At 49.1% G+C, this 27,870-nt stretch overlaps 1 protein-coding gene across 2 annotated transcripts in view; it reads left to right on the forward strand.

Annotated features, from left to right (window-relative positions):
• Positions 1–27,870, forward strand: part of LOC140418302 (glutamate receptor ionotropic, kainate 3-like) — a 727,178-nt gene that overhangs the window by 365,212 nt on the left and 334,096 nt on the right. The window contains exons 9-10 of one of the 2 annotated variants that reach the window (XM_072501775.1): positions 5,544–5,657; positions 9,639–9,752. In XM_072501775.1, the coding sequence (XP_072357876.1) occupies positions 5,544–5,657; positions 9,639–9,710 (186 nt within the window). In that variant the 3' untranslated portion in view covers positions 9,711–9,752. Of the gene's footprint in view, positions 1–5,543; positions 5,658–9,638; positions 9,753–27,870 lie in introns of those variants that run through there. The other variant, XM_072501774.1, reaches the window with a different exon arrangement.

Here is a 27,870-nt window from a genome sequence, read left to right on the forward strand (position 1 = left end):
ACAGATAACTGCCACCCAGCTGTCTGGGTGGAGCACCTCCTTGTTAAACTTTTAACTGGACCACTAAACTTACAAAAAGGGAAGAGGGAAAGATTTACCAATTCAATTCCCACTCTGTTTAAAACTCACTCTGGCTGTGCTCACTCCGGATTTGATCGCTCCACTGCTCATGTGCAAAGCTTACTGTTTTGAAGTTCTGAGATTTCTGGCCATGGTTGTTTCTCCTGGAAATCCATGCCTAAATTGTGCAATGTAGTTACTCCTCTGACTGAACTTCTAAAAACACATAGGATATTTCAGTGGCCATCAGCATGTCAGGTGGGATTTGACAATCCGAAAACTGTGTTAACCACCACATCAGTATTGGTGACACCTAATCATACCAAGCAATTTAAGATAGCAATTGATGCGAGTGATGTGGGCATTGGTGCTTTACTGCTGCCAGAAGATGACGAAAGAGTCGAAAGGCTTGTTGCTTATTTTTCTCAGAAACTATATCTTCATCAGAAGGGATATTCAACCATCTAGAAGGAGACATTGAGTTGCTATTGGTGTTATAACATTTTGATATTTATGTTATCATAGAATTTACAGTGCAGAAGGAGGCCATTCGGCCCATCGAGTCTGCACCGGCTCTTGGAAAGAGCACACTACCCAAGGTCAACACCTCCACCCTATCCCCATAACCCAGTAACCTCACCCAACACTAAGGGCAATTTTGGACACTAAGGGCAATTTATCATGGCGAATCCACCTAACCTGCACATCTTTGGACTGTGGGAGGAAACCGGAGCACCCGGAGGAAACCCACGCACACACGGGGAGGATGTGCAGACTCCGTACAGACAGTGACACAAGCTGGAATCGAACCTGGGACCCTGGAGCTGTGAAGCAATTGTGCTATCCACAATGCTACCGTGCTGCCCCAATGTTGCTAAAAATTCATCAGGGACAATTGTAAATACAGACCATTATCCATTCATCTTTTTGGAGAAGTTTAAAAATCGAAATACAAGTCTATTTGGAATAAGTTCATTTAACTTAAAAATTAAATACGCAGCAGGAAAATAAATTGTGATTGCAGATGCTTTTTGATGACTTTGAGATGTGAGAAGACTGGGATGTTCGAAGGTGGAAAATAACAACTGAAATGGACTATACTCATGTTTAAATTTGTATGCTTAAATATAATATGATATGGTGGATGGCAAATATTCAGCCTGGATCTCAGTTACCAGTGGCGTACCGCAGGGATCAGTTCTGGGTCCTCTGCTGTTTGTGATTTTCATTAATGACTTGGATGAGGGAGTTGAAGGGTGGGTCAGTAAATTTGCAGACGATACGAAGATTGGTGGAGTTGTGGATAGTAAGGAGGGCTGTTGTCGGCTGCAAAGAGACATAGATAGGATGCAGAGCTCGGCTGAGAAGTGGCAGATGGAGTTTAACCCTGAAAAGTGTGAGGTTGTCCATTTTGGAAGGACAAATATGAATGCGGAATACAGGGTTAACGGTAGAGTTCTTGGCAATGTGGAGGAGCAGAGAGATCTTGGGGTCTATGTTCATACATCTTTGAAAGTTGCCACTCAAGTGGATAGAGCTGTGAAGAAGGCCTATGGTGTGCTCGCGTTCATTAACAGAGGGATTGAATTTAAGAGCCGTGAGGTGATGATGCAGCTGTACAAAACTTTGGTAAGGCCACATTTGGAGTACTGTGTACAGTTCTGGTCGCCTCATTTTAGGAAGGATGTGGAAGCTTTGGAAAAGGTGCAAAGAAGATTTACCAGGATGTTGCCTGGAATGGAGAGTAGGTCTTACGAGGAAAAGTTGAGGGTGCTAGGCCTTTTCTCATTAGAACGGAGAAGGATGAGGGGCGACTTGATAGAGGTTTATAAGATGATCAGGGGAATAGATAGAGTAGACAGTCAGAGACTTTTTCCCCGGGTGGAACAAACCATTACAAGGGGACATAAATTTAAAGTGAAAGGTGGAAGATATAGGAGGGATATCAGAGGTAGGTTCTTTACCCAGAGAGTAGTGGGGGCATGGAATGCACTGCCTGTGGAAGTAGTTGAGTCGGAAACATTAGGGACCTTCAAGCAGCTATTGGATAGGTACATGGATTACGGTTAAATGATATAGTGTAGATTTATTTGTTCTCAAGGGCAGCACGGTAGCATTGTGGATAGCACAATTGCTTCACAGCTCCAGGGTCCCAGGTTCGATTCCGGCTTGGGTCACTGTCTGTGCGGAGTCTGCACGTCCTCCCCGTGTCTGCGTGGGTTTCCTCCGGGTGCTCCGGTTTCCTCCCACAATCCAAAGATGTGCGGGTTAGGTGAATTGGCCAATGATAAATTGCCCTTAATGTCCAAATTGCCCTTGGTGTTGGGTGAAGGTGTTGAGTTTGGGTAGGGTGCTCTTTCCAAGAGCCGGTGCAGACTCAAAGGGCCGAATGGCCTCCTTCTGCACTGTAAATTCAATGATAATCTATGATTAATCTAGGACAAAGGTTTGGCACAACATCGTGGGCCGAAGGGCCTGTTCTGTGCTGTATTTTCTATGTTCTATGTTCTATGATATGTAATTTTTAAAATATTAGTGCTGTTTAGTAATTTGTATTGTTTCAAGTTGAAAGGCTTTGGAAAATGAAGTTATCTTTTCATTTTGCTCATTCATTTCTTTAAAGGGGAGGTGTGATGAATAAAGGAATTTCAGACATATTGGGCGGGATTCTCCGACCCCCCCCCCCCCCCGCCAGGTCGGAGAATCGCCGGGGGGTGGCGTGAATCCCACCCCGCTGCTCAGACGCCGACTGCCGAATTCTCCGGTGCCGTTTTTTGGCGGGGGCGGAGATCACGTCGCGCTGGTTGGGGGCCGTTGGCAGTGGCCCCTCCGGCGATTCTCCGGGCCCCGATGGGCCGAGCGGCCGCTCGATTTTGGCCGGTCCGTTTGGCAAGGTCCATACCAGCGGGGCCTGGCTCTGAGGGTGGCCTGCGGACTCCACGGGGAGGGGCGCGGGGGGATCCGGCCCCGGGGGGGCCCCCACGGTGGCCTGGCCTGCGATCGGGGCCCACCAATCTGCAGGCAGGCCTGTGCCGTGGGGGCACTCTATCCCTCCGTGCTGGTCTCTGTAAAGCTCTGCTTAGGCCGGCGCGGAGATGAAACCCCCTGAGCATGTGCAGGGAACACGCCAGCAGTTCTGCGCGTGCGCCAGAACATGCTGGTGCTCCCGCGCATGCGCCAACTCACGCCGGCTGGCAGAGGCCCTTCGGCATCGGTTGGCGCGGCGCCAACCCCTCCAACGCCGGCCTAGCACCCGGAAGTGCAGAGGATTCCGCAACTTCTGGACGGCCTGAATCCAGAGTGGTTCACGCCATTCTTTGGCGCTGGTACGGCCCGCCCGCCAATTGGGGGAGTATCCCGGCCATTGTATTATATGTATTTGGTGCAAAAAGGAGTAAAAGGCTGGGTTAGTGTGTAACTGCTGTAGTCATGTTTTTTTAAAAATCCTGGTTTGAAAGGAAGCAGGCTTTTTGGAGACAAAGATGTGATTAAAGCCTGTAGAAGTTGGGCTAATGGAATTTTATATATATCATGAGTGATTCCTGAGGAATAGATAATTAGAGACACCCCCCCACCACATTTCTGTTTCAGCACGTCGGCGGGATACTCGGTTATGCTGGCTGGTCAATTGGATTTCCCATTGTGGGGCAGCCCCATGCCGTTGGGAAACTCCCGGGCTGCCGACAAAACAGAGCATCCCCTCGGCGGAGAATCCACCCCAGTATGTTTAGCTTAATAAGAAGATGTAGTCAATGGGAGGAGACAGGGGCTGAAGCAGTCAGGTGTTGAGTTTTTAGTTTTGAAATTTAGTTAAAGATTTGACTGTGGACAGACAAGCAGCTTATGATATTAAAGTTACTAATGCTGTGTTGGTAAAATATATATACAAAATGCATATTTTAATTAGGTTTTATAAACCCTGACTTTGAGGAGATGGGTTAAAAAGGGGTTGGAAGTTCAGTGATTTGGGGAAAAAAACACAGTAGAAAAAGCTGGGCTGTTGCCTCATGAGAGTGGTCAAGTAATGGACAGAAACAAAGAAAAACAGGGAAGCGTTCAGTGTGTGTCAGACAGTGAAAATGGATATTTTTCAGTTCTCTGGGAAGAGAAAGGTATAAGGCTCGTGGCAGAGTAGTTAACTGCATAGTCAGTTAGAGGACTCAGTAACGTGATCAGTTCAGATGTGTGGCTCCTGAAACAGTGATTTTGAAGTGCAATTACTTTCGAGTGTCTTGGGGACAGATACGCATTTCAGTGTCTTGGGGTGAGAAACTTCAAGTGAATGCTCAAGAATTCATTCTAAGAAAATTGTTTATATGTGTGCCTGTCCCAAACAAGGAGCTTTTGTGTCAGGTTAGGGGTAACTCTTCATTGGTTTATGTGTCTGTAGAGATATTGCTGGGTCAAGGAATATTGGGAAATAGAATCATCTTCTTGTGTTTGTATTAAGATCTTTCCAACCTTTTTGTCTAGTATAATATAGTTCATTTTTCTAGCTTTATTAAGTGTTTTATTTATTGTGTTCAAGGTTTATCAGCAGACCCCTGTGAATTTGTTCCACAACCTCCCTCCAGTTTCTTAAAAAGATTTAGGATCTATCATATCGGCTTTCATGCCGGGATATGAATTGTCCAGTATTAACATCAGCTAGGGTTTTGACGCTTCCCTAATTTTTATGACTTTGTTTTTATTGTTTTTGTTTGGTTAACTCTCCCTTACTGGCTGTCGAATTGGCCCACACCCTGGTCGCTCGCCTTTTCTAATCGATCTAACCCGTGGTTGGTTGTCTCGACACGCTGTTCCACTCACGGAACTGGCAGGCTAGTCACGGCAATCTGACCATGAGCGATCTTTCTGCTTACCAGGTTTTTATTTGAGCACTATTCCAGCACTGTGCCTTCAAAGCCTTTCTGTGCAGTCACCAGGCTGTGGCTTTGTTGCCGTCTCAGCAGAGCACCGCGTGTAGCCTCATGCCATGTAGGACCATGTAAGACTGTTTAACATGTTTTACTTGTACCGAATCCTGCTGTCAGGCTGATCTCTATATCATTCAGAAGCAATAACTGCTACACACTACGTCATGTATTTTTAATAATGAAATAAAAGCACCAATCACTCAAAATAAATTAGGTAAACATTCATTAATTCGAGGCATGCTTAAACAGATATACATGGACAGAGAGCTGGAAGATAGCAGGGATGTAGAACCGGGTACACTGCTTTGAAGCAAAAGTCAAACCAAAACATGTTCACATAGCATACTTCCTTTCCAGTGAATAGCATGGTGCTGTCCCTCAAAGGCATATTGTAACAAGCACTATCGAGTTTTGTTTACCACATGAACTAACATGTCAAGTATTAATCTTCTGAGATAGCCAGAGAAAAATGTACTTTTGATGTTGTACAATTTTGAATATTACATTCTGTGTATCAATAATTTTGTGTCTGTGATATTAAGTCTATTGTGGTCTTTTGTCACATAGATTGGAACCTGGGACACAATTAATGGCTTGAATATCACCGAGATTTCCAGGGGAAGAGGATCTAACATAACAGATTCATTGACAAATCGTTCATTGATTGTGACAACTGTCCTGGTATGTGATTTTGCTGCAGATTTACTCTTTTCTTCTGAAAAGTAGTTAGTTTTAAGCAGACTTCTTCACAGCTTGGTGCTGAGATCCAATCGATAGACTGAAATTAAGCTTTGGATTTCAAAATCCCAAATTTCAAATTCCAGATCCTGTGTGATCTTCAGGCTTTTTACCTGTTACACTTAAAAATATGGGATCTATCAAATTCAGTTCATAATCATTCTAGGTTCATAGTTTAAGAAACGCGGCCAGATACCTTCAAATTTGAAATAATACAGCCAGTATTAATAGGCTCACTGCAGCAAACCATCTGTGACTCCTCAGACTCTGCAGCAGTTTACATGCAAATGCAGCAAGACCTGGAAAATATCTAGGCTTGGGCTGAGAAGTGACAAGTAGCATTCACACCACACAAGACCATCTCCAATAAGAGAGAATCAAACTATCATCCCTTGACATTCAGTGTCATCCCCCACTATCAACCTCCTGGGGGTTACCAATGACCAGAAATTGAACTGGACTAAAGATAGAAATACTCTGGCTACAAGAACAGGTCAGAGGCTAGGAAACCTGTGGTGAGTAACTCACTCCCTGACTCCTTAAAGTCTGTCCATCACCTACAAAGTATAAGTCAGGAGTGTAATGAATGCAGCTCCAACAACACTCAAGAAGCTTGATGCCATCCGGGACAAAGTAGCCCGCTTGATTGGCACCCCTTCCACAAACATTCACCCCCTCCACCACTGATGCAGAGTAGCAGCTGTGTGCGCCATCTACAAGATGCACTGCAGGAACTCACCAAAGCGCCTTAGGCAGCACCATCTAAACCCATGACCACTACCATCTAGAAAGACAAGGACAGCAGATGCATGCCAACACCACCATCTGGAATTTCCCTTCCATGTCACTCATCATCCTGACTTGGAATTATATCGCCGTTCCTTCAATGTCACTGGATCAAAATCTTGGAACTTTTTCCCTCACAGCATAGTGGGTACACCTACATCACACAGACTGCAGTGGTTCAATAAGGCAGCTCACCACCACCTTCTAAGAGCAATTAGGGATGGGCAATAAATGCTGGCCTAGCTAGCAAAGCCCAAATCCCGCAAAAACAAACAAAACATAAATACATTTTTAAAAAACCACTCACATCTTGCAATAGTACCTATTACATTGCCCTGTTCTTGATCTGCAGACATGCAACATGGGGAGATGGATTGTTGATTGAGGTTTGCTAAATTCAATATTCATTTTTACTCGCCCAACTAATTTTCTCAAGATTGCATTATAATATTTTAGATTGATCCAAATTACAGCACAGATACAACAATGGGGACCATAACAAGAGGAGCCTCCTGCGTGGGGGAAAGAACAAAGGTGTCAGAGGTGGAGTTGAAGGACTGATAGATTATTGTAGGGAATGGAGGCCCCATCCTCATCCAGTGCCATCTGTCACATTTGAAATGGATCAAAATTCAGCCCCTTATAAATCCTGTTGGGATCCAGCACATGCTTGTTGGAAGGGCTACAGATTTTTGACCAGTGCGGAGAACGATTGTTCAGCTCATTATAATTGTTCTGGCTCTGGAATAAGCACTTACTTCGGGTTTCCTTTCCTTGCCCCATACCCTTTAAAACTATTTTTCCTTTTTCAGTTATTTATTAGTTTTCCTGTAAAAATAGTTTTTCTTCTGCCTCTATGGCTGGTCCTGTTCAAACATTCCAGCGTCTTCGTAAACTGATGTCTCTTGGTCTCCCTTTGTTCTTTAAAATATGATATTAATCTTGTGCCATCCAGTTACTAATTCACCAAGCAGAAGAAATATTTTTTCTTGATCTATTTATCAATATCATTCATCACTTTGAGCACCTCGATAAAATACCCTCTTAGCTTTCCTTGCTATAATCAAAAAGCTACAGTTCTCTCATCTATATAACTAAAGTCTTTTATCCTTTAGTAAATTGCTTTTGAACTGTCTCCACAGCCTTGACATTTTCCTTAAAGTAAAACGGCCAAAACTGGTGCAATATTCTAAGTGCAACCCCTATGACTTGCTTCTCTCCTATTTTTGTGAAACGTTGTATATGATGTCTCTTATTATTCTTCACAAGCTCTATCACCACTTATCTCTCCAGATTAAATTTCAACTAATATCATACCGATCATAGAATCCCTACAGCACAGAAGGAGGCCATTTGGCCCATCAAGTCTGCACCGACCCTCTGAAAGAGCACTTTACCCAAGCCCACTACCCTACCCAACCCCAATAACCCATTAACCTAACCTACACTTTTTTGGACACTTTAGTCTGAGCAATCCACCTAATCTGCACATCTTTAGACTGTGGCAGGAAACTGGAGCACCCGAAGGAAACCCCGCAGACACGGGATGAAGTGCAAACTCCACACAGACAGTGACCCAAGTCTGGAATTGAACCCGGGTCCCTGGCGCTGTAAGGTAGCAGTGCTAACCACTGTGCCACCATGCCACCCCAAATATATTAACCTGCCTGAGAAGATATTTGGAATCCACTTCACTGTTTACAACACTCATGATTTTTTTTGTGCCTTCTGAAAATTTTGATATTGTGCATGGGTCCAATTAATCATTTGTGGATACTGTTACGTATGGGTGGGATGGGGAAACACCACTTTAAGAAACATGCATTTGCCACTTTTGCATTTCATTGAAAACAACTTCTTCTCTCTGCCAATGCACTTTTTAATACAATGCTCCTTGATTTTATCAACAAGCCTTTTATGCAGCACTTTAGCAAATGCTGCTCCAAACCCTATTACAGAAAACCCACTGCAATTCCTTTATCGATATAACTTTCTATTTTGTCAGACATTATACTGAATCTGTCAGGTATAACTCAAACGTCACAAATTTATGGGATGGGATTCTCCCCTACCCGGCGGGGCGGGGGGTCCCGGCGGGATGGAGTGGCGTGAACCACTCCAGCGTCGGAGTGATTGGCGCGCTGCCGACCAGCGGGAAAGGCCTTTGGCACCACGCCAGCCAGGGCCGAAAGGATTCCGCCGGTGGGCGGAAGTCTGCGCATGCGCGGGAGCATCAGCGGCTGCTGCTGTCATCCCCGCGCATGCGCGCGGAGGGGGGTGTCTCTTACGCGTCGGCCATGGTGAAGACTGTGGCCGAGGTGGAGGGAAAAGAGTGCCCCCACGGTGGGCCCTGATCGCGGGCCAGGCCACCATGGAGGCACCCCCCCGGGGCCAGATCGCCCTGCGCCCCCCCCTGGACCCCAGAGCCCGCCCGCGCCGCCTATTCCCGTCGGTAAGAGAGGTGGTTTGATTCTCGCCGAAGGGACAGGCATTCCAGCAGCAGGGCTTCGGCCCATCGCGGGCCGGAGAATCGCCGAGAGGGGGCCCGCCGACCGGCGCGGCGCGATTCCCGCCCCCGCCGAATATCCGGTGCCGGAGAATTCGGCAACCGGCGAGGGCGGGATTCACGCCAGCCCCTGGCGATTCTCTGACCCACAGTGGGGTCGTAGAATCCCGCCCATGATGACTGCCCTATCAATGCATTTCCTTCAGAATAAGTATTAATCTAATTCTGTATTACAACCTCTCGAAGCTTAATCATTACTAACTAGGCTGACTGGCCTACAAATATGTGGTTTATTCTGTACTCTCCTTTTAAGCCACTCTACAGTTAATGTGTTACTGTTTATTCAAATAACGCTGTGGGAGCTTTACTCTTCTCTGTTCTGGCTCAGTGCCTTACTTAAACCCCACTTGAGAACAAAAATTTAGGTGGGCCCAGTGCAGTACTGAGGGAGTCTGCACTATCCAGGGTTCTGCCTTTTGGATGAGATGTTTACTGAGTCCCCATCTTCACTCACATATTGACATAAAAATCTTATCACACTGGCCGGGATCTTCCGAAGAGTGACAATCATCGTTGAATTGCTGCTCCCTCGAATATTCCCCTGACTCGACATTGCTCCCTGTTTCTTTCAGGATCATCCAAGCCTGGCTTTCCCAGAAATGCGGAGTAGAGTCGTGGGGAAGACAATACATGCCCTCCTTTAACAGCACTAGTGCTGTATGGTGAATTTAAAGGTCCAGTTTGAATGCTAGAGAATGGATGGGTGAGTGAATAAATAAGTGAACCTCTATTTGATAACATGGTAGGTTGGGTGAGGTAAATGGATAGGTGGTTAGGCTGGGTATGGTAGCAGGTAGTAAGTGGGTGAACTGGTACCTGTGTTGGGTGACTAGTGAGTGAGATGGTATGTATGTGAGGAAGAATGTGGATGAGCTGGTAGATGGGTGAGGTGGCAGGTGGGGAAGGTGATAGTTGGATCTGGCTAGTTGGGATGGATCATATGGTTAATCAGGTGATCGGGGTGCTGGTTGGCTCAGAGAGGCAATCGGGTAGTTGGTGGTCTACTTGATCAGTTTTGGGGGCGTCGGGTGTCGGGAGGGAGTTGGGTGGTCAGGGGACAGGCTGGTCAGGGGTTAGTCGGGGCATCAGTGTGAGTCATTGGGGGATCAGTTCTGGAGTTACCCAGGTGTCAGACTAGGTTTTAATCAGTGTAATGTTTTATGGGCAAGTATTCAGGTAAGTACATCGTACTGTTACAAGCTTTCAATTCTAACTCAGAGTCGGAGATTCGTGGGGCAGGGGAATTTCCTAACGGAAGTTGAAACTTTCGCGCAATACCCAAGGTTAGAACCTCTACAGGGTCCTTACGTTGCTCTCAGTCCAGAGACTGAAGATTTGGACTATTAGTTTGAAGAACAGCATGGCTGTTCTCCCTCGGGCCTTGCCCAACAACTATCCCTCAATTAGCCTCAATCAGACAGATTATGTGATCTTTATCGCATTGCTATTTATCGGAGTACAAATTCCTGTGTGCAATTTGGTCACTATATTTCTTGTACTAAAACAGTGATACCAACTCAAAAGTGCTCCACTGGTTGAAAAATACTTTAGGCCATCCAGAGATCCTGATAGGTGCCATATTAAAGCATGGGGACCAGCCTCGGTTTTTGTGCTTGAGTCCTGGGCTGGGATTTTCTGGTCCCACGATGGCAAGGTTGGGTCGGAACGTACAGCGAGCCAGCTAAAAGTTAATTGGCTTCAGTGGGACAAGATGATCCCAGCACTGGAGTGGGACTTGAACCCCAAATCTTCTGACTCAAAGATAACAAAAAACGTTCCTGCATGACCAGTTCTTCGATTTATTTTGGTCGTTTATGCTGTGAGTCAGCCACTAAGCTGTAGTCAGACAACACAGTGCCACCCGCCTTTCAGTCCCTGAACATGTTACTTCCTGTCCTGCACAGTTAATTTTAAAGTATTATTACTGATGGTGTGACAACCTTCATATAAAGCTGGTGTATTTGCATACTTATATGACAAATAGGTACAGTTTCTACTATGTTCCTGATTGTGTTCGAAGTTGCATTGATTAGGTTACAGTTCAAATTTCTGCTAAAATTAATATACATCAATTAAATTTATGGGGAAAATTCTTGAATTCATTATCAAGGACTTTATAGCGGAACATTTGGAAAGCAGTGGCAGGATCAGTCAGAGTCAGCATGGATTTATGAAGGGAAAATCATGCATGACAAATCTGTTGGAGTTCTTTGAAGATGTAACCTGTACAGTTGACAAGGGGGTGTCAGTCGACGTGGTATATTTGGACTTTCAGAAAGCGTTTGACAAAATCCCACATAAGAGATTATTGTGCAAAATTAAAGCGAATGGGATTGGGGGAAAGGTATGGAGGTGGATAGAAAACTGTTTGGCAAAGAGGACACAAAGAGTAGGAATTAATGGGTCCTTTTCAAATTGGCAGACAGTAACTAGTGAGGTACCACAGGGACCCCAGCTATTCACAATATATATTAATGATTTTGATGAGGGAACAAAATGTAACGTCTCAAAGTTTGCAGATGATACCAAGTTAAGTGGGAGGGTGAACTGGGACGAGGATGCAGGGGCCCTAAAGCATCATCTAGACAGGTTGGACGAGTGGGCAAATCAATGGCAGATGTGAGGTTATTCACTTTGGAAGCACAAACAGGAAGGCAGATTACTATCTGAATGGTTGTAAATTGGGAGAGGGGAGTGTGGAGTGGGACCTGGGTGTCCTTGAGAACCAATCGCTGAAGGTAAGCATGCAGGTGCAGCAGGTAGTAAAGAAGGCTAATGGTATGGTGGCCTTCATTGCGAGAGGTTTCGAGTATAGAAGCAGGGAAGAGTTGCTGCAATTATCCAGAGCCTTGATGAGGCCACACCTGGAGTATTGTGTGCAGTTTTGGTCTCCTTCCCTGAGGAAGGATGTTCTTGCTCTCGAGGGAGTGCAGCGAAGGTTTACCAGACTGATTCCAAGGATGGCGGGACTGTCTTATGAGGAGAGATTGACTAGGTTGGGATTGTTCTCGCTGGAGTTCAGAAGAATGAGGGGGGATCTCATAGAGACTGATACAATTCTGACAGGTCTAGACAGGGTAGATGCAGGGAGGATATTACCAATGATGGGTGTGTCCAGAACCAGGGGCAGGATTCTCTCCTACCCAGCCCGGCGGGGGGGGTGGTGGGAGGGGGGGGGGGGGGGGGGGGTCCGGCGGGATGGAGTGGCGTGAACCACTCCGGCGTCGGGCCGCCCCAAAGGTGTGGATTTCTTAGCACCTTTAGGGGCCAAACCCTCACTTTTAGGGGCTAGGCCCGCGCCGGAGTGGTTGCCATCCCGCCGGCTGGCATGGAAGGCCTTTGGCGCCATGCCAGCCAGGGCTGAAGAGACTCTTCCGGCCGGCGGAAGTCTGCGCATGCGTGGGAGCGTCAGCGGTTGCTGACGTCATCCCCGTGAATGTGCATGGGGGGGGGGTCACCTCCGCGTCGGCCGTCGTCGGAAAGAGTGCCCCCACGGCACGGGCCTGCCCGCGGATCGGTGGGTCCAGATCGCCCTGCGCCCCCCCCAGGACCCCGGAGCCCGCTCGCACCGCCTGGTCCCGCCGGTAAAGGAGGTGGTTTAATTCGGCAGGACCAGCATTACAGCAGCGGGACTTCGGCCCATCGCGGGCCGGAGAATCGCCGGGGGGGCCCCGCCAACCGGCATGCCACGATTCTCGCCCCCGCCGAATCTCCGGTGCCGGAGAATTCGGCGGCCGGCTGGGACGGGTTCACGCCGCCCCCCGGCGATTCTTCGACCCGGCGGGGGGGTCGGAGAATCCCACCCCAGGAGTCACAGTCTGAGGATTTAAGGTAAACCATTTCGGACAGAGATAAGGAGAAATTTCTTCACCCAAAGAGTGATGAGCCTGTGGAATTCATTACCACAGGAAGTAGTTGATGCTAAAACATTGAATATATTCAAGAGGTGGCTAGATATAGCAGTTGGGGAGAATGGGATCAAAGGCTATGGGTAGAAAGCAGATTTAGTCTATTGAGTTGGATGATCAGCCATCATCGTGTTGAATGGCGGAGCAGGCTCGAACCGCCAAAAGGCATCCTCCTGCTCCAATCTATATGTATCTACGTACAATCACAAATTACAAAGCTTCAATGAACTAGCATAGTTGGGCAGCAGGTTAGAAGATAATTGATTCTCTTACATATTTAAAAAAAACTCTGGGGTATTTAAAGGTGGTAACCTAGATCAGTATTATTAATACAGTTGAAAATAGGTTCATGGCTGAAACTAAGAATTGTTAACAATAGTTCCAGTACTTTACTCTAAAATAACTGATTTGCATTAACTGAAAAAGACAAAAACTATTCTGAACTGCTCAATAGCTTATTTGATGTGCGTCGGTCAGCATCTTCAAATATCTTTGGCATGCAAGAAACTACCTCAGCATGTCTACCAGTGCCTGACTGAGCACCGAGGAAAACAAGAGCAATTTGCGGAGCCTTCACAAACAAGGGCAATTGGAACCTCACATAGATCTGGGCCCTGATCAGTTTTGCAGAATCCTAGACCAGTGGAAAATATTGCAGAAAACACAAATGTAAATAGAGTGGGGTGCAACTGACTCACGTTTAGAATTCTCTGATATTTTGTGCTGATTCTGCCAATTTAATGTGGATGGCGCTGATGCTACTGAAGTAAATAAACTGATACTGTACCTCACAATCTTGAAAAAAAATTGCGCTTCAGGCAAAAATTCTAAATACAATTTGTTATCATAAAATAAAGTTTCCAAGAAAAATGGCACAGATTATTAAACTTTCTGCCAGGATTGAAATGTTGGTATAAAGGAAAGTGAGGAAAATATTTAACGTATTCCTGAAGTAATCTTGCAGCCCATAAAACAATGAAATTGAGAGGTTGAAAATGCTGCTGTGAAATATATTATTTTTTTCTGAAGTGTTGTCTGAATGGGATGCCCTCTTTATTTTCAGTATCAAATTTTCTATTACAATGTGAGTCAGCGGTTAACATAATTTATCAAATAAAATAAGGACACCTTCAAAGCAAAATCTATTGATTATGCTCATCATGGTGAGCATAGTAGAGATCACAGAGAAAAACATCAATTCTAGGAATTCAATAAAACCCAATTCTACTACCAACAGTCATGATTAATCTTTGTCTTAGCAAAATGTAATGCAGTGAAAGGAAGAGAGGGCAATAATAAATAGGTTAACAACCTTTGTAGAGTTTGACACAAGCACAATTCTAACACTAATCTAGCTAACAGGGTGAGGGATGGCCTTCCAGTTGGTGCATTGCCTTATCGATGGATCTTTGAATAATTTAATGCATTCCCATAGGGTTGATTGAATGCAGATTTTTTTTTAATGCTGCTCTTCAGCAAAAAATCATAGGCTGGATTCTCCGTTCCTGAGGCTAAGTACCGGAGTCAACGTAAGATCTGTGGTGTTTCACGACGTGAAAATCGGCGCGAACCCCTCACCAATTCCGGTACAGGTGAGGGGCTAACACCGGTGCAATGTGAAACACCCACGGATCGTATGGAAAACGGTTGGAGAACCATCAGGTACCAGGCCACGCATGTGCAGGGCTGACAAGCTGCAGCCGTGCACACCTACACCCCCCACCGCTCGTATCGGGAAATATGGCACCAGCCGTGCTGGACCGCATACCCACGCACCCCGACTCCACAGCCCACCTAATGGCCGCACCCCCCACTCCCACCTGCCCTAGCAGAAGCCCTTCGCCAGTGGCTTGGATCTCAGCCGAGTGTGGCGGCACTGGACACTGTCGGGAACTCAGCCCATTGGAGGAGGAGCATTGCAATGACACGCTAACGGGGTTTCGACTGGTCACGGTGCATGTACTGATGACGCCGATTTGGAGAGGGCGGAGCATTGCAAACAGGCGTCAAACAGGCGCTGGCCCCAATTCCGGCGTCAGGAACCATCCTGCACCCAATTGCCGTTCTTGATTTCGGCATCCGGCTACGGAGAATTCCACACCATGGGCGGGATTCTTCCGCAACTGGCCGGATGGCCTGATGCCGACGCCAAGAATGGCGCGAACCACTCCGGCGTCCTGCCGCTCGGATGTTGCGGAATCTCCCGCACTTCCGGGAGCTAGGACGGCGCCGGCGGGGTTGGCGCCACGCCAACTGGCACTGAAGGACCATCATGGGCCGGCATGAGTTGGCGCATGCGCAGAACCGCCGGGGTGTTGTGGCGCATGTGCAGAACCGCCGGCGTGTCTCCTGCGCATGCGCAGGGGGTTTCTTCTCCACGTCGGCCATGGCGGAGCCTTACAAAGGCCGGCGCGGAGGGAAAGAGTGCCCCCACGGCACAGGCCCGCCTGCAGATCGGTGGGCCCCGATTGTGGGACAGGCTAACGTGGCCCCCCCGCCTCCAGGGCCAGATCCTCCCGCGTTCCCCCGAGGACTCCGGTAGCCGCCTTCCAAGCCAGGTCCTACCGGGATGGATCACTTCCATTTCACGACGCAGGACTGGCCGCAAACGGGTGGTCGCTCGGCCCATCGGGGCCCGGAGGGGGCACTGCCAACGGCACCCGACCGGCGGGGCATGATCCCTGCCCGAAAACCGGCGCGGGAGAATTTGGCAACCGCCGTCGGAGCGGGATTCACGCCGCCCCCCGGCAATTCTCTGACCCGGCGGGGGGGGTTGGAGAATCCCGCCCCATGTCTTTTAAGGTTTTCGTGGTTTGTACAACAGGGTTAGTCAACTTGGGAAGTTGAAACTTGCTCATTTTTCCTCAGAGAGCTGGTAGATGGATTAACACCATCAGAACAACATTGGACACAAACCCATTCACAGCAGTTTTGCAGGTGGTGCTGAACATTTTCTTAATGTCAGCAACTTCCAGCGTCTCTGGGTTGTCCCCAGGGATGTAAATGAGACAATGTGATTGCTTTAGACATGGAGTTACTGGAAACATCAAGCTGTGACTTCTGGGAATGGCAATCTTTCTTATTTCACCAAGCCAACCTCTCTGTCCCCACTATAACGCCTCTGCACATGTTATCCCCTGCTCCACACCTCCCCGCCACTTCCGCAAAACCCCTCCACTCCTCATCACCACCACCACTTCCTAGGTTTTAAATGCCACTTGGTTTTACAGTAGCACTGAATGCAAAGGCAAAACTCAGGCTTATATCCCTGACATTCAGAGAATGTAAGACAACAAAATGATTAAGGACCATGATGGAGCGAAATTCTCCATCCCGCCCCGCCACATTTCTGCCCCGACCCGCCGGCGGGATGCTCCGTTACACCGGCCGGTAAATGGGGTTTCCCATTGTGGGGCAGCCCCACGCCGACGGGAAACCCCCGGGCGCCGGCAAAACGGAGACTCCCGCCGGCGGAGAACGACGCCCATTTTCACTCATGAGGCGGATACTCAGAGACGAGAGAATTCCCAGCTGTGCTGACCTGACCTTTAAAAATGGCAAACTGCAGTTCCCATTTTGTTCCGGGATAGCGAGGGCTGGGGGTGAAGGGTGGGGGTGGTGGTGGTGGGGAGGGGGGTGCTGGGGGAATCTGCAGATTGGATTCGATGTCAAACCTGCCATCCCTTGAAAGTGCACGGAGGCTGCTGGGTGCAGAGACGGACTATGTGGAGAGCCTGCTTCTGTGCTCCAGCACTTCGTGGAATTTAATTTTTAAAAATTCTTAAAATAGGAAACAGCCCTCACCCCTTACTCCATCAATCCCCACACACTCCCCATGCCACCCCCCATCTGGCCCATGACATCCCCTTTGCAAAATAATGCCCCTCTACCCACCTCCCATGTCCCCTCACGGACCCGATGACAATACGTAGGCATTACCCAACCTCCATGATGACTCATACCCTCTACGCCCGTCACATCCCCACAGCCCTTTATAGCGCCTATGCCACTTGGTGCCAACTGATGCCAACCCATGCCCCCCAGTCACCACCCTTTGTAAGATGCAGGCCATCTTACCTTGCATCCCCATGGGGAAACCTGAAGAACCATAGTGCATAAAATAAAGCAACGTGTCTGCTGATGATTTCACTATTGGGACAAAAAAAAATACCTATAGATATAAAAACATTCAGTACACAAAAATATCTTCAACTAATCTCTTATGAAAGTAAACATTTCTATTCTATAACCACTTGGAGCTGCTAATAGAACTATTCACTGAATAGGCAACCGTCTGTGATAATGTTAGTTTGCCAAATCAACCATTACAGAACAAACGCTAAATAAATGCTCCCAGGCTTATGTCAACAGGTAGATTGAAATATAAAACACCTTTTTTTAGTTTAAAGTCCAGCAGGGTTAAATCCATTGACAGCTTTTACAGTTCTAATTACTTTTGACAGTGCTGGGGAGTCTTTGGCAGCTTTGATAGTTCTTTGTTGATTGACTGTTCTTTGACAGTTCCAGTGTGTTTATGTACTTTTTGTGCACAATTTAGAATGAACTGGTTTAACTGCTCCTCCAATGGTAGTAACTTTCTGACCTCACCCATGCAAGACATAAGACAAGGTGCATGATTAGACTGAAGGTGGGAATGGGGTGCCACACATGCCATAGGGACATCGCTATTCACTGTGGGATCACTTGGTTCCCCGAAGCCGACTTCCATCTCGACAACTGCCCGCTTACCGAGCCCACTGACCAGGTCCAATGCCCTCTGTTCTGCACCAGTGAGGGGCTGCAGGTCTGGTCTTTTTTTATCTCCCAGCGGTTGTGAGCCGCCTTCTCCTGGGGTACAGGTGATGCACAGTGTGAGACACTCGGATGCAATCGGCACAGGGGGTTTAAGGCTGTTGGCCAATTTTTACAGGGGAACCGGCCATGGAGGGTAGTATGGGTGTTTGCATGTGGTGCAGGGTGGGGTGCTCACAAACTGATGGCGGGTGGGGTTCGATCATCCTGTAGGTGGGGCGAAGGGGCTTTGGGTATGTGGGATGGTTTAGCACCGGGCTAAATCGCTGGCTTTGAAAGCAGACCAAGCATTAAAAGGAGACCAAGGCAGGCCAGCAGCGCAGTTTCAATTCCCGTACCAGCCTCCCCGAACAGGCGCCGGAATGTGGCGACTAGGGGATTTTGACAGTAACTTAATTTGAAGCCTACTTGTGACAATAAGCGATTTTCATTTTTTCATTTCATGAGGGTTGGTGATAGAGGTGGCACACTTTAGCTGGCCTGCAGTTACCGTCGCACTGCCTACTGGTTAGCTTTGTGGAGGCCACATGGGGGAGCGGAGGAGGCTGATGGGGTGGAGGTTTGAGATGAGGTTGGTTCCAGGGGCCTGGTGGCGTTGGCTCACCCTAGCCATCCTCAGGAGATCATGCAGTTTATTTCAGATTGGTCCTGGCGGTGGGGTTCACGGCGCTCACGTCCTCTGCCACCTGCACCCAGGCCTGGTTAATTTCTGCGGGTGCCAGCCTCCTTCCCACCCGGGGAACAGGGTGTCCTGCCTCTCCTCTATGGCATGCAGTAGCATCTCCAGTTTGCCATCCGCGAAGCTCGGTGCCACTCTTCGGGGTGACATCTTCTTGGCTGGAATGAGAGTGTGTGGGGAGTGGAGTGCTTATATGCTGCTGCAGCTTGTCCGGCTCTCGAGTTCCAATCCCGACCTCGGCGAATCACACACCAGTGTCTGTTGGAATTAGGGCAGCACGGTAGCACAAGTGATTAGCACTGTGGCTTCACAGCGCCAGGGTCCCAGGTTCGATTCCCCGCTGGGTCACTGTCTGTGCGGAGTTTGCACGTTCTCCCCGTGTGTGCGTGGGTTTCCTCCGGGTGCTCCGGTTTCCTCCCACAGTCCAAAGACGTGCAGGTTAGGTGGATTGGCCATGCTAAATTACCCGTAGTGTCCATAAGGGTTGGGAGGGGTTATTGGGTTGCGGGGATAAGGTGGAAGTGAGGGATTAATGTGGGTCGGTGCAGACTCGATGGGCCGAATGGCCTCCTTCTGCACTGTATGTTCTATGTAATCTATGTAATTGCACTAGTTCCACTTGGCATCTGTGCGAGCTCTTAGGATGCCTTGATTTGCATCGGGACCGGTGCCATGTTTGATGCCGTAGAACTCACGCAATTCAGTCCCGGTGTCAGCACTTAGTCCCCGAAATAGATAACCCGCCCCAGTATCTTTGTGACTTGTTACTACATCCCCAATGCCAGGAAACAGTCTGCTTCTATCTGTTCAATTCTACATTTTATAATTACAAACATCCCTATCATGTTGCCACAGGCAACTATATTGCTCTAACGGAAAAGGACACTGGGTGAGATTCTCCAAGTGGGAAACTATGGGCTTGGACCTCTCTCCAGCGACGCCCAAATCGCATTCCCCGATGGGACGGAAAATCGGGTGTCCTGGAAAGATCCAGATCGGCACCGGATGCTGCACCAAAAGTGATGCTCCGACCCCCCCACTGGCATCAGGATCGAGATTTATGACCGCATACCAGCGGGAGGATATAAATGAATGCAAATGGGTCTGAAGGACTTATTGCAATAACTAAGTGCATTGCAATCACCCAAGCATGTGATTGCAATGCACTTGACTCTCTTTGATGTGGTCAATGTTTAAACATTGAGGTTTCACCACAGAGAGTCACTCATTCATGGAGTATGATGAATGAATCAAGGATGCAGTATTTTATGGAAGCTGTCGATCACAGCCCACTACTAAAAGTGAATGAATGGCTTTCAGCTAATGGAACTAAAGGTTTTAAGCAAAGGTCACAATTGTCCTCCTTCCAGGAATGGACACATGGAGGTTCCAGGTAAGTATTACAGCTGTAATTTTGTTCACTGCCCCTGCCTGGACTGCTCTCTAGCGTCCAGACAGGGGCCTCTTTTCTGGGTGAGGGGGGTGGGGTGGGGAGAGGCTGTCTGGGAGGAACCATGCGGAGGTCCTTGTGAGAGTCCCTCTCGTTAGGGTGTCTCTGTGGGGTCCCTTTATGTAGGAGGACTCTGTGGGAGGGGGGTGCCATTAGTTACTGGGTCTCTCTGGGGGAACAGTTCCCACAATGCTGTAACCACGGGATTTCCATCCATGGATATTAATTGGTCAGGAATGACTCATGTAGGCTGTGATGTTATTAATCTTTCTCTCGTGAGTTTAAATAATGAGGATAAGAGTTCAAAATGGCGCATAGGTACACACAAACATAAGGAACATCTATACAAGGAGCAGGAGAAGGCCATTCAGCCCATCGAACCTGCTCTGCCATTTAATACGATCATGGCTGACCTGATAATAACCTCAAATTTGCAGCCCAACCACTCCCAATAACCTATCTTTACCAAGAATCATCATACCGGAGGTGCTTTAGCCAATCTCGCCACAGCAGGCTGGGGCCCATCCCTCGGACTACTGCCAAGAATAGATTTGCAGTATTGTACCCCGTACTCCCTGAGGACTTCTGATGTGCCCACAATCTCCAACGGCTCACTCGTGTACATTGCCAATCTCGTGTGCATGTCCATAGGATACACGAACGAACATGGTCAAATGTGCATCGGCTTCCCACGGATACTGCAGCCACAGCAGCTAATTCAATGAGGATTGGGAGCCCATTGACCCTGATTGTGACTCGATGGGTGCCAGTCTTGGTGCAGCAATGCAATGTAAGTGTTGGTGGTTATCTAAGTTGACACCCACGAAATGGGTCCGCACCCGTGGGCAGTCATCAGGGATGTAGCGGTGGGCGGGTGGGCTTCCTTTCTGGTGCAACTCCATTTGGCTTTCCAGGCACTGAGGGGCCCTCCTCATCGACGGACCACTGGCACCACTCCTCAGGAGCGCGTTGACGATAGTCCTTATCTCAGGGCAGGTGACCCCGACAGTCTGGAACTTCTGCTCGAGGGGAAGGGGGTGCTCTGTTTGTCACCCCAGGTTCAGGACGGCCAGCCCGCACAGCTCCTGCACCCCTTGCTCTGCCCATTCCCTGGTTGATTTTGGCCGCCTTCTGTAAATCGAGCTGGGATTCGGACAGCAAGCGCTCTTGGTGTACCGCATTCCAGATGCAGCAGACCAAACAGTCCTTGAGTGACTCCGATAGAGTCAAATCAAACTCGCAAAGTTTGGCGAGCTTTTTCAAAGGGGCCAGGAATTCGGCCACCGATTCTCCCTGGTTCTGGGTGGCAGTGTGGAAACAAAAATGTCTCACTCTGATGGGCAGCATTAGATTAAAGTGGTTACTCACCAACGAGACCAACTCCGTGAATAGACACACGTGTCAGGCAAGTTCAGGTAGGTCAAACATTTGATGATGCTGTGCGTGGCAGCTCCACAGACCATGAGGAGGGTCACTGTCTGCCTTTTATCACTGATAATGGTATTGAGATGAAGAAAGTACTGCATCCTCTCAATATATTGGTTCCAATCGCCCGTCTCAGTGACAAATGCCTCTAACTTCCCAATAAGTGGTGTGGAAGGGAAATTAATGAGTTGCCAATTTAGAATCATGGTGGGAAATGCTTGACTGTAGTTAATACTGCTTTTTAGTGAAAATGCTGAAATATTCTGGTCTTGGCCTTATTATGAAAACACATTGTCCTCCGAAAGATAACAAAATGTGTACTCGAATTGTTTTTAGCCAAGGGCAAGAACATACGTACTACGTATTTCAGCTGACGTATTTTCCAAGGTCTATTTAACATAAACATGGCTGTTCACCTCAAGCTGTTATTTCAGACTATAAAACATGCTGTCTTCAATCGAATCTCAGAGTGCAGTGCACTAGCTTTTGCAGCTGGAACACTCTCTCTCCGCAAATATATTTGTGTACTTAAATTGAACCTCAAGGAATTTGTCTTTATTATGATTTCCACGACAAGTGGCGTACCTTTTTTTTAAAAAGCCGTTTTATTGAGATATATCTTTGGCATTTTAACAGCAACAAAATCAACAATATACATAACAAGGAAAATATAAACATAGTGCAAATTCCACCTCTCTCTCCCACAGGTCTTGCCATTACTTACCCCCCCTAACCTACACTAACATAGCCCCCTCCCCCCCCTTCCCCCCCCCCCCCCCCCCCCCCCCCGCTTTCTGCTGACGATTAGTTCTATGCGAGGAAGTCGCCAAATGTTTGCCACCTCTGGGCGAACCCCAGCAGAGACCCTCTCATGGGGAACTTAATTTTCTCCAGGCAGAGAAAGCCAGCCATGTCTGAAAGCCAGGTCCCCAATTTCGGTGGCTTTGAGTCCCTCCATGCCAGCAATATCCGCCTCCGGGCTTCCAGGGAAGCAAAGGCCAGAACATCCGCCTATCCTCCTGGATTCCTGGATCCTGCGACACCCCAAAAATCGCCACCTCCGGATTCATTGCCACCCTCATATTTAATATTGTGGACATGGCGTCAGCAAACACCTGCCAAAATCCCCTCAGTTTTGAGCATTCCCAAAACATATGGACATGATTCGCTGACCCCCCCGCCCCCCGCGCATTTCGCACACCTGTATTCCACCCCAGAGAATCTGCTCATCCGGGTCACTGTCATGTGAGCTCGGTGAACAACCTTAAATTGGATAAGGCTGAGCCTGGCACATGTTGCCGTCGTATTGACCCTTCCTAACATGTCCGCCCAAAGGCCCTCCTCTATCTCTCCCCCCAGCTCCTCCTCCAACTTTCGCTTCCGCTCCTCGGTTTGCGTCTCCTCCGAACCCATAAGCCCTCGATATATGTCCAATACGCTCCCCTCCCCTATCCATCCTCCATAGACCACCCTATCCTGAATCCCCCTTAGCGACAGGAGTGGGAAGGTTGGTACCTGCTTCCGCAAAAAGTCCCGTACCTGTAAATATCAGAACTAATTTCCCCCCGCCAATGTAAACTTCTCCTCCAGCGCCCTCATACTCGGGAAGCTTCCTTCTATAAAGAAGTCCCCCATCCTCTCAATCCTCGCTCTCCGCCAAATTCGGAATCCCCTGTCCATCCTCCCCGGGGCAAACCGGTGATAATCGCAGATTGGGGATCATACCGATGCCCCCTCTGCGCCAACATCTCTCCTCCATGGCCCCATACTCTCAGGGCCGCCACCACCACTGGACTGGTGGAGTACCGCATCGGTGGGAATGGCAGGGGCGCCGTCACAAATGCCCCTAAACTTGTGCCCTCACAAGAAGCCGCCTCCATGCGCACCAACGCCGGCTCACCCCCACCAGCCACCTCCTAACTATGGCTATGTTAGCCGCCCAGTAGTAATTACTGAAATTCGGCAGCGCCAGCCCACCATCCCCCCCGACTCCGCTCGAGCATTGCCCTCTTCACCCACGGGGGCTTGCCCCCCCTACACAAAGCCCACGATAATCTTATTGATCCGCTTAAAAAAGGACCGTGGGATGAAGATGGGGAGGCACTGGAAAACAAAAAGGAACCTCGGGAGGACCGTCATTTTTACCGACTGCACCCAACCCGCCAGAGACAACGGGAGCACATCCCATCTCCGGAAATCCTCCTTCATTTGATCCACCAACCGGGCCAGGTTCAATTTGTGTAGGCTGTCCCAATCCCTCGCCACCTGAATACCCAAGTACCTAAAACTGTCCCCTACCGCTCTAAACGGGAGTTCCCCCAGTCGCCTCTCCTGAACTCTCGCCTGAACCACAAACAACTCGCTCTTCCCCATATTAAGCTTGCACCCCGGAAACCGGCCGAATTCCCTAAGATTCCTATAATTTCCCCCATCCCCTCCAATGGGTCTGAGACATGCAACAGTAAGTCATCCGCATGCAGTGAGACTCTGTGCCCCCCCCCCCCCCCCCCCCCCCGGGCCAGACCAACCCCTTCCAGCCCCTTGAGGCCCTCAGAACAATTGCTAGCAACTCTATCGCCAGCGCAAACAGCAGTGGGGAGAGGGGACATCCCTGTCTCGTCCCCCGGTGTAGCCTGAAATATTCCGAAGTAGTCCTGTTTGTCCGTACACTAACTACCGGAGCCCGGTACAGCAGCCTAACCCAGTCAACAAAATCCCTTCCAAACCCGAACCGCTCCAGCACCTCCCATAAGTAATCCCACTCTACCGGGTCGAAGGCTTTTTCCATGTCCATCGCAACCACGACTTCAACTTCCCTACCTTCCGGGGGCATCATGATCACGTTTAGCAACCTTCTCACATTGGCCCTCAACTGCCTACCCTTAATGTCCTGTACACAGTCCTCGAATCCTAGAGGCCAGAATTTTGGCCAGAAGTTTGGCATCCACGTTCAGCAAGGATATCGGCCTATAGGAACCACACAGCTCTAGGTCCTTGTCCCTTTTCAGAATGAGCGAGATCATGGCCTGTGACATCATCTGGGGTAAAACCCTTCTTTCTTTGGCCTCGTTAAAGACCTTCAACAGTACCGGCCTCAATATTCCGGAGAACTTTTTATAAAACCCGACTGGGTACCCATCCGGTCCCGGCGCCTTACCCGACTGCATGGCCTTCAAACACTCCACTATCTCCTCCAGCCTGATCGGCGCCCCCAGCCCTTCTACCAGCTCCCCATCCACCTTCGGGAAAGTCAACCCATCCAAAATGTGCCTTATCCCCACTGGCCCTGCAGGGGGTTCCGTCATGTACAACGTACTATAAAAGTCCCAAAAGGTCTTGCTCACCCCTGTCGAATCCCCAACTAAGTTCCCATCCCCGTCAACAACTTTCCCTTTTTCCCGAACTGCCTCCCTCTTTCTGAGCTGCTGTACAAGAATCCTACTGGCTTTCGCCCTGTGCTCGTAAATCGCTCCCTTCGCCTTTCTGAGCTGTTCCACTGCCCTTCCTGTGGTTAACAAACCAAATTCCGCCTGCAGCCTCCGGCATTCCCTTAACCGCCCTGCCTCTGGAGCCTCCGCATACCTCCTATCCACTCATAGAATCTCTTTTACCAGTCGATCCGTTTCTGCCCTATCCGTCCTGTCCCTGTGAGCCCGTATCGAGATCAGCTCTCCTCTCACCACTGCCATCAGCGCTTCCTAGACCACCACTGCTGAGACCTCCCCCATGTTGTTTACCTGCAGGTAGTTCAGCATGCACTTCCTCAACCTCACACACCGCTTCGTCCGCCAACAGCCCCACATCCAACCTCTATTGCGGGCGCTGCTTGCTATCCATACTCACCTGCAGGTCCACCCAGTGCGGCGCATGGTCCAAGATCATAATCGCCGAATAACACGTGTCAACCACCCCCGCCAACAGGGCCCTGCCCACAACAAAGAAATCTATCTGGGAATACACCTTGCGTACGTGGGAGAAAAAGAAAATTCTTGAGCATGGCTGGTCCAGGCCTGGATCAATAACCGCGTTGAAAACCCCACCCATAATCAGCCTGTGCGAATCCAGATCCGGAATCTTCCCCAGCACCCTCTTTATAAAATCCCCATCGTCCCAATTTGGCGCGTATACATTGACCAGCACTACCTTCATACCCTGCAGCTTGCCACTAACCATGATATATCGACCTCCCATATCCGAGACTATCCTCCCCGCCTCAAATGCCACCCGCCTGTTGATCAGAATCGCAGCCACTCTTGTCTTTGAATCCAGCCCCGAGTGGATAACCTGACTAACCCAGCCTTCCTAAAAATGACCTGATCTACTACTTTAATATGTGTCTCCTGCAGCATCACCATGTCCGCCTTCAGTCTCCTCAGGTGCGCAAGCACACCTGCCCTCTTTACCAGCCCATTTAGCCCCCGGACATTCCAGGTGACCAGCCTAGTTGGGGGGCAAAGTGCCACCTCCCCGCCGGTCAGCCATCGCCTTTCTTGGGCCCACCTCTAGCCCATGCGCCGCACCTCCTCCGGCCCGCCCCGGGGCGGCCCCCACCCCCGACCCCTCAGTGACCTTCCATCAAAGTCCCTCCCACGTCAGCGGAACCCATCCATCCCCCCACCTCCAACCCAGCCCCCAGCAACACTACTCTAAATCCCAACCCAACTAATAAACTAAGCATATACACACACCCCACTGTGCTTCCGTGAGCTAGCTCACCCAGCTGGCTTGGTGACCCCTGCCTCTGGTGCTAAGAAGTCTCCCACCCATTGTTCCCTCGCTCCCCTCCCCCTGCTCCTGTAAACAAGTTCCCTCATCCAACAATCCCCAAACACCCCGCAGCAAGAAAACACAAAGAACAAAAGCACCACCCACCAAAACTCAGACAGGCACGTCTCCATCCCACCAAAGTGCACAACAGTATAAACACAGAAAATAAAACACAAAAGGAACATTGCCAACACCTACCCTGAAAAATAACCAAAAACGAAACGGAAAATCAACTTTTCCTCCCCCCCTTTCCTTTTCCCCTAAACAGAGCTCCAAAAAAGACTGATCCAAAACAATATGAGAAGGCATAGCCAATTTAACAAAAGAAAGAAAAAAACAACCCAAACCCCACCAACAAACCAAGGGGGAGAAAAGAAAAACAAACAAAAACCTCCAGAGAAAAACAGAAAAGGAAAAAGGGCCCAATATAGGCCAACATATTGTCACTGAGTCCAAAAGCTCTCAAACTCCCACCAGTCCTTTTCTTTTTGCAAAGTCCAGTGCTTCATCGGGCGACTCAAAATAACGATGTTGGTCTTCATGCGTAATCCACAGACGCGCCGGGTACAGCAGACCAAACTTCACCTGCTTCTTAAAGAAAATCGCCTTAACTTGGTTAAAGCCTGCCCTCTTCCTCGCCACCTCCACGCTCAGGTCCTGGAACACCCGCAGGATGCTGTTATCCCACTTGCAACTCCGCGTGCGCTTGGCCGCGGCTTCCTGGCAAGCGCCCGGTATGCCCTGTCCACCTCCAGCGGTTGGGGGAATCCCCCCTCCCCCAGCTGCTTTTCGAACATACCCGCCACGTATGCTCCAGCATCTGCTCCCTCAGCTCCCTCTGGGAGCCCGACAATTCTTAAGTTATGCCGGCGGGACCGGTTCTCAAGGTCCTCCACCTTCTCCATGAGTCTTTTCTGCTGTTCCCGAAGCATCCCCACCTTCAGCTCCACTGCTGTTTGGTGCTCCTCTGGTTCCAGCAGCGCCTTCTCCACCTTCTGAATCGCCCAGCCCTGGGCGTCCAGTCTGCTCTCTAGGCGATCAGTTGATTCTTTGATCGGGTCCAGGCATTCCCGCTTCTGTCTGGCGAAACCATCCTGAATGGCCTGCATCACTGGGTCCGTTGATCGCTGCACTGCCACCCAGGGGTCTGTCCCTCCCCCATATTGTCTCCTGTTGCAGCTTCAACACAGCTCGCTACTGACTTCTTGTTTCTGCCCTTTCGCACACTTCTGATCCTTTTTTCCATAAACCAATGTGAGGAAACAGTGCTCAGCTGCCTCAATTTACAAATTTTCTGTTTAAAACCGGAAAAAAGTCCGGGGGAAAGGTCCAAAAGTCCAACCAGAGCGGGAGCCACCAAATGTGCAACTTACTCCTCCATAGCCGCCACCAGAAGCCTATAAGTGGCATACCTGTTGCCTGGTTAGAGGCCTCCTGTGGCCTTTTTGAAGTAGGCTGGGTCTTGAGGAAATGGTGTCTACTGTAGCTCCAATTTACCCTCGTCGCCAGTGTAAGATCCAAACAAGCGACCACAAGGAAGCGATGATGGATTGGAACAAAAAGTTTTTATTAGACTTACTCACTACACACTCTATGCCTTGAAGGGTCTCCAGTGCCCAGCCCACATTCGGGCTGGGGTACCTATGTCCTGGGGGAACCCTTGGTTCAGGGTGTAGCCTCGCCCTCTCATCTGGGAAGATCATACTCAGGTGAGGCCACAGGGAACCTAATGGTACAGACCCCATGGCCTCTTGGCGGATTAT

This window comes from Scyliorhinus torazame, chromosome 1 (genome assembly GCF_047496885.1).
Source record: "Scyliorhinus torazame isolate Kashiwa2021f chromosome 1, sScyTor2.1, whole genome shotgun sequence".
NCBI lineage: Eukaryota > Metazoa > Chordata > Chondrichthyes > Carcharhiniformes > Scyliorhinidae > Scyliorhinus > Scyliorhinus torazame.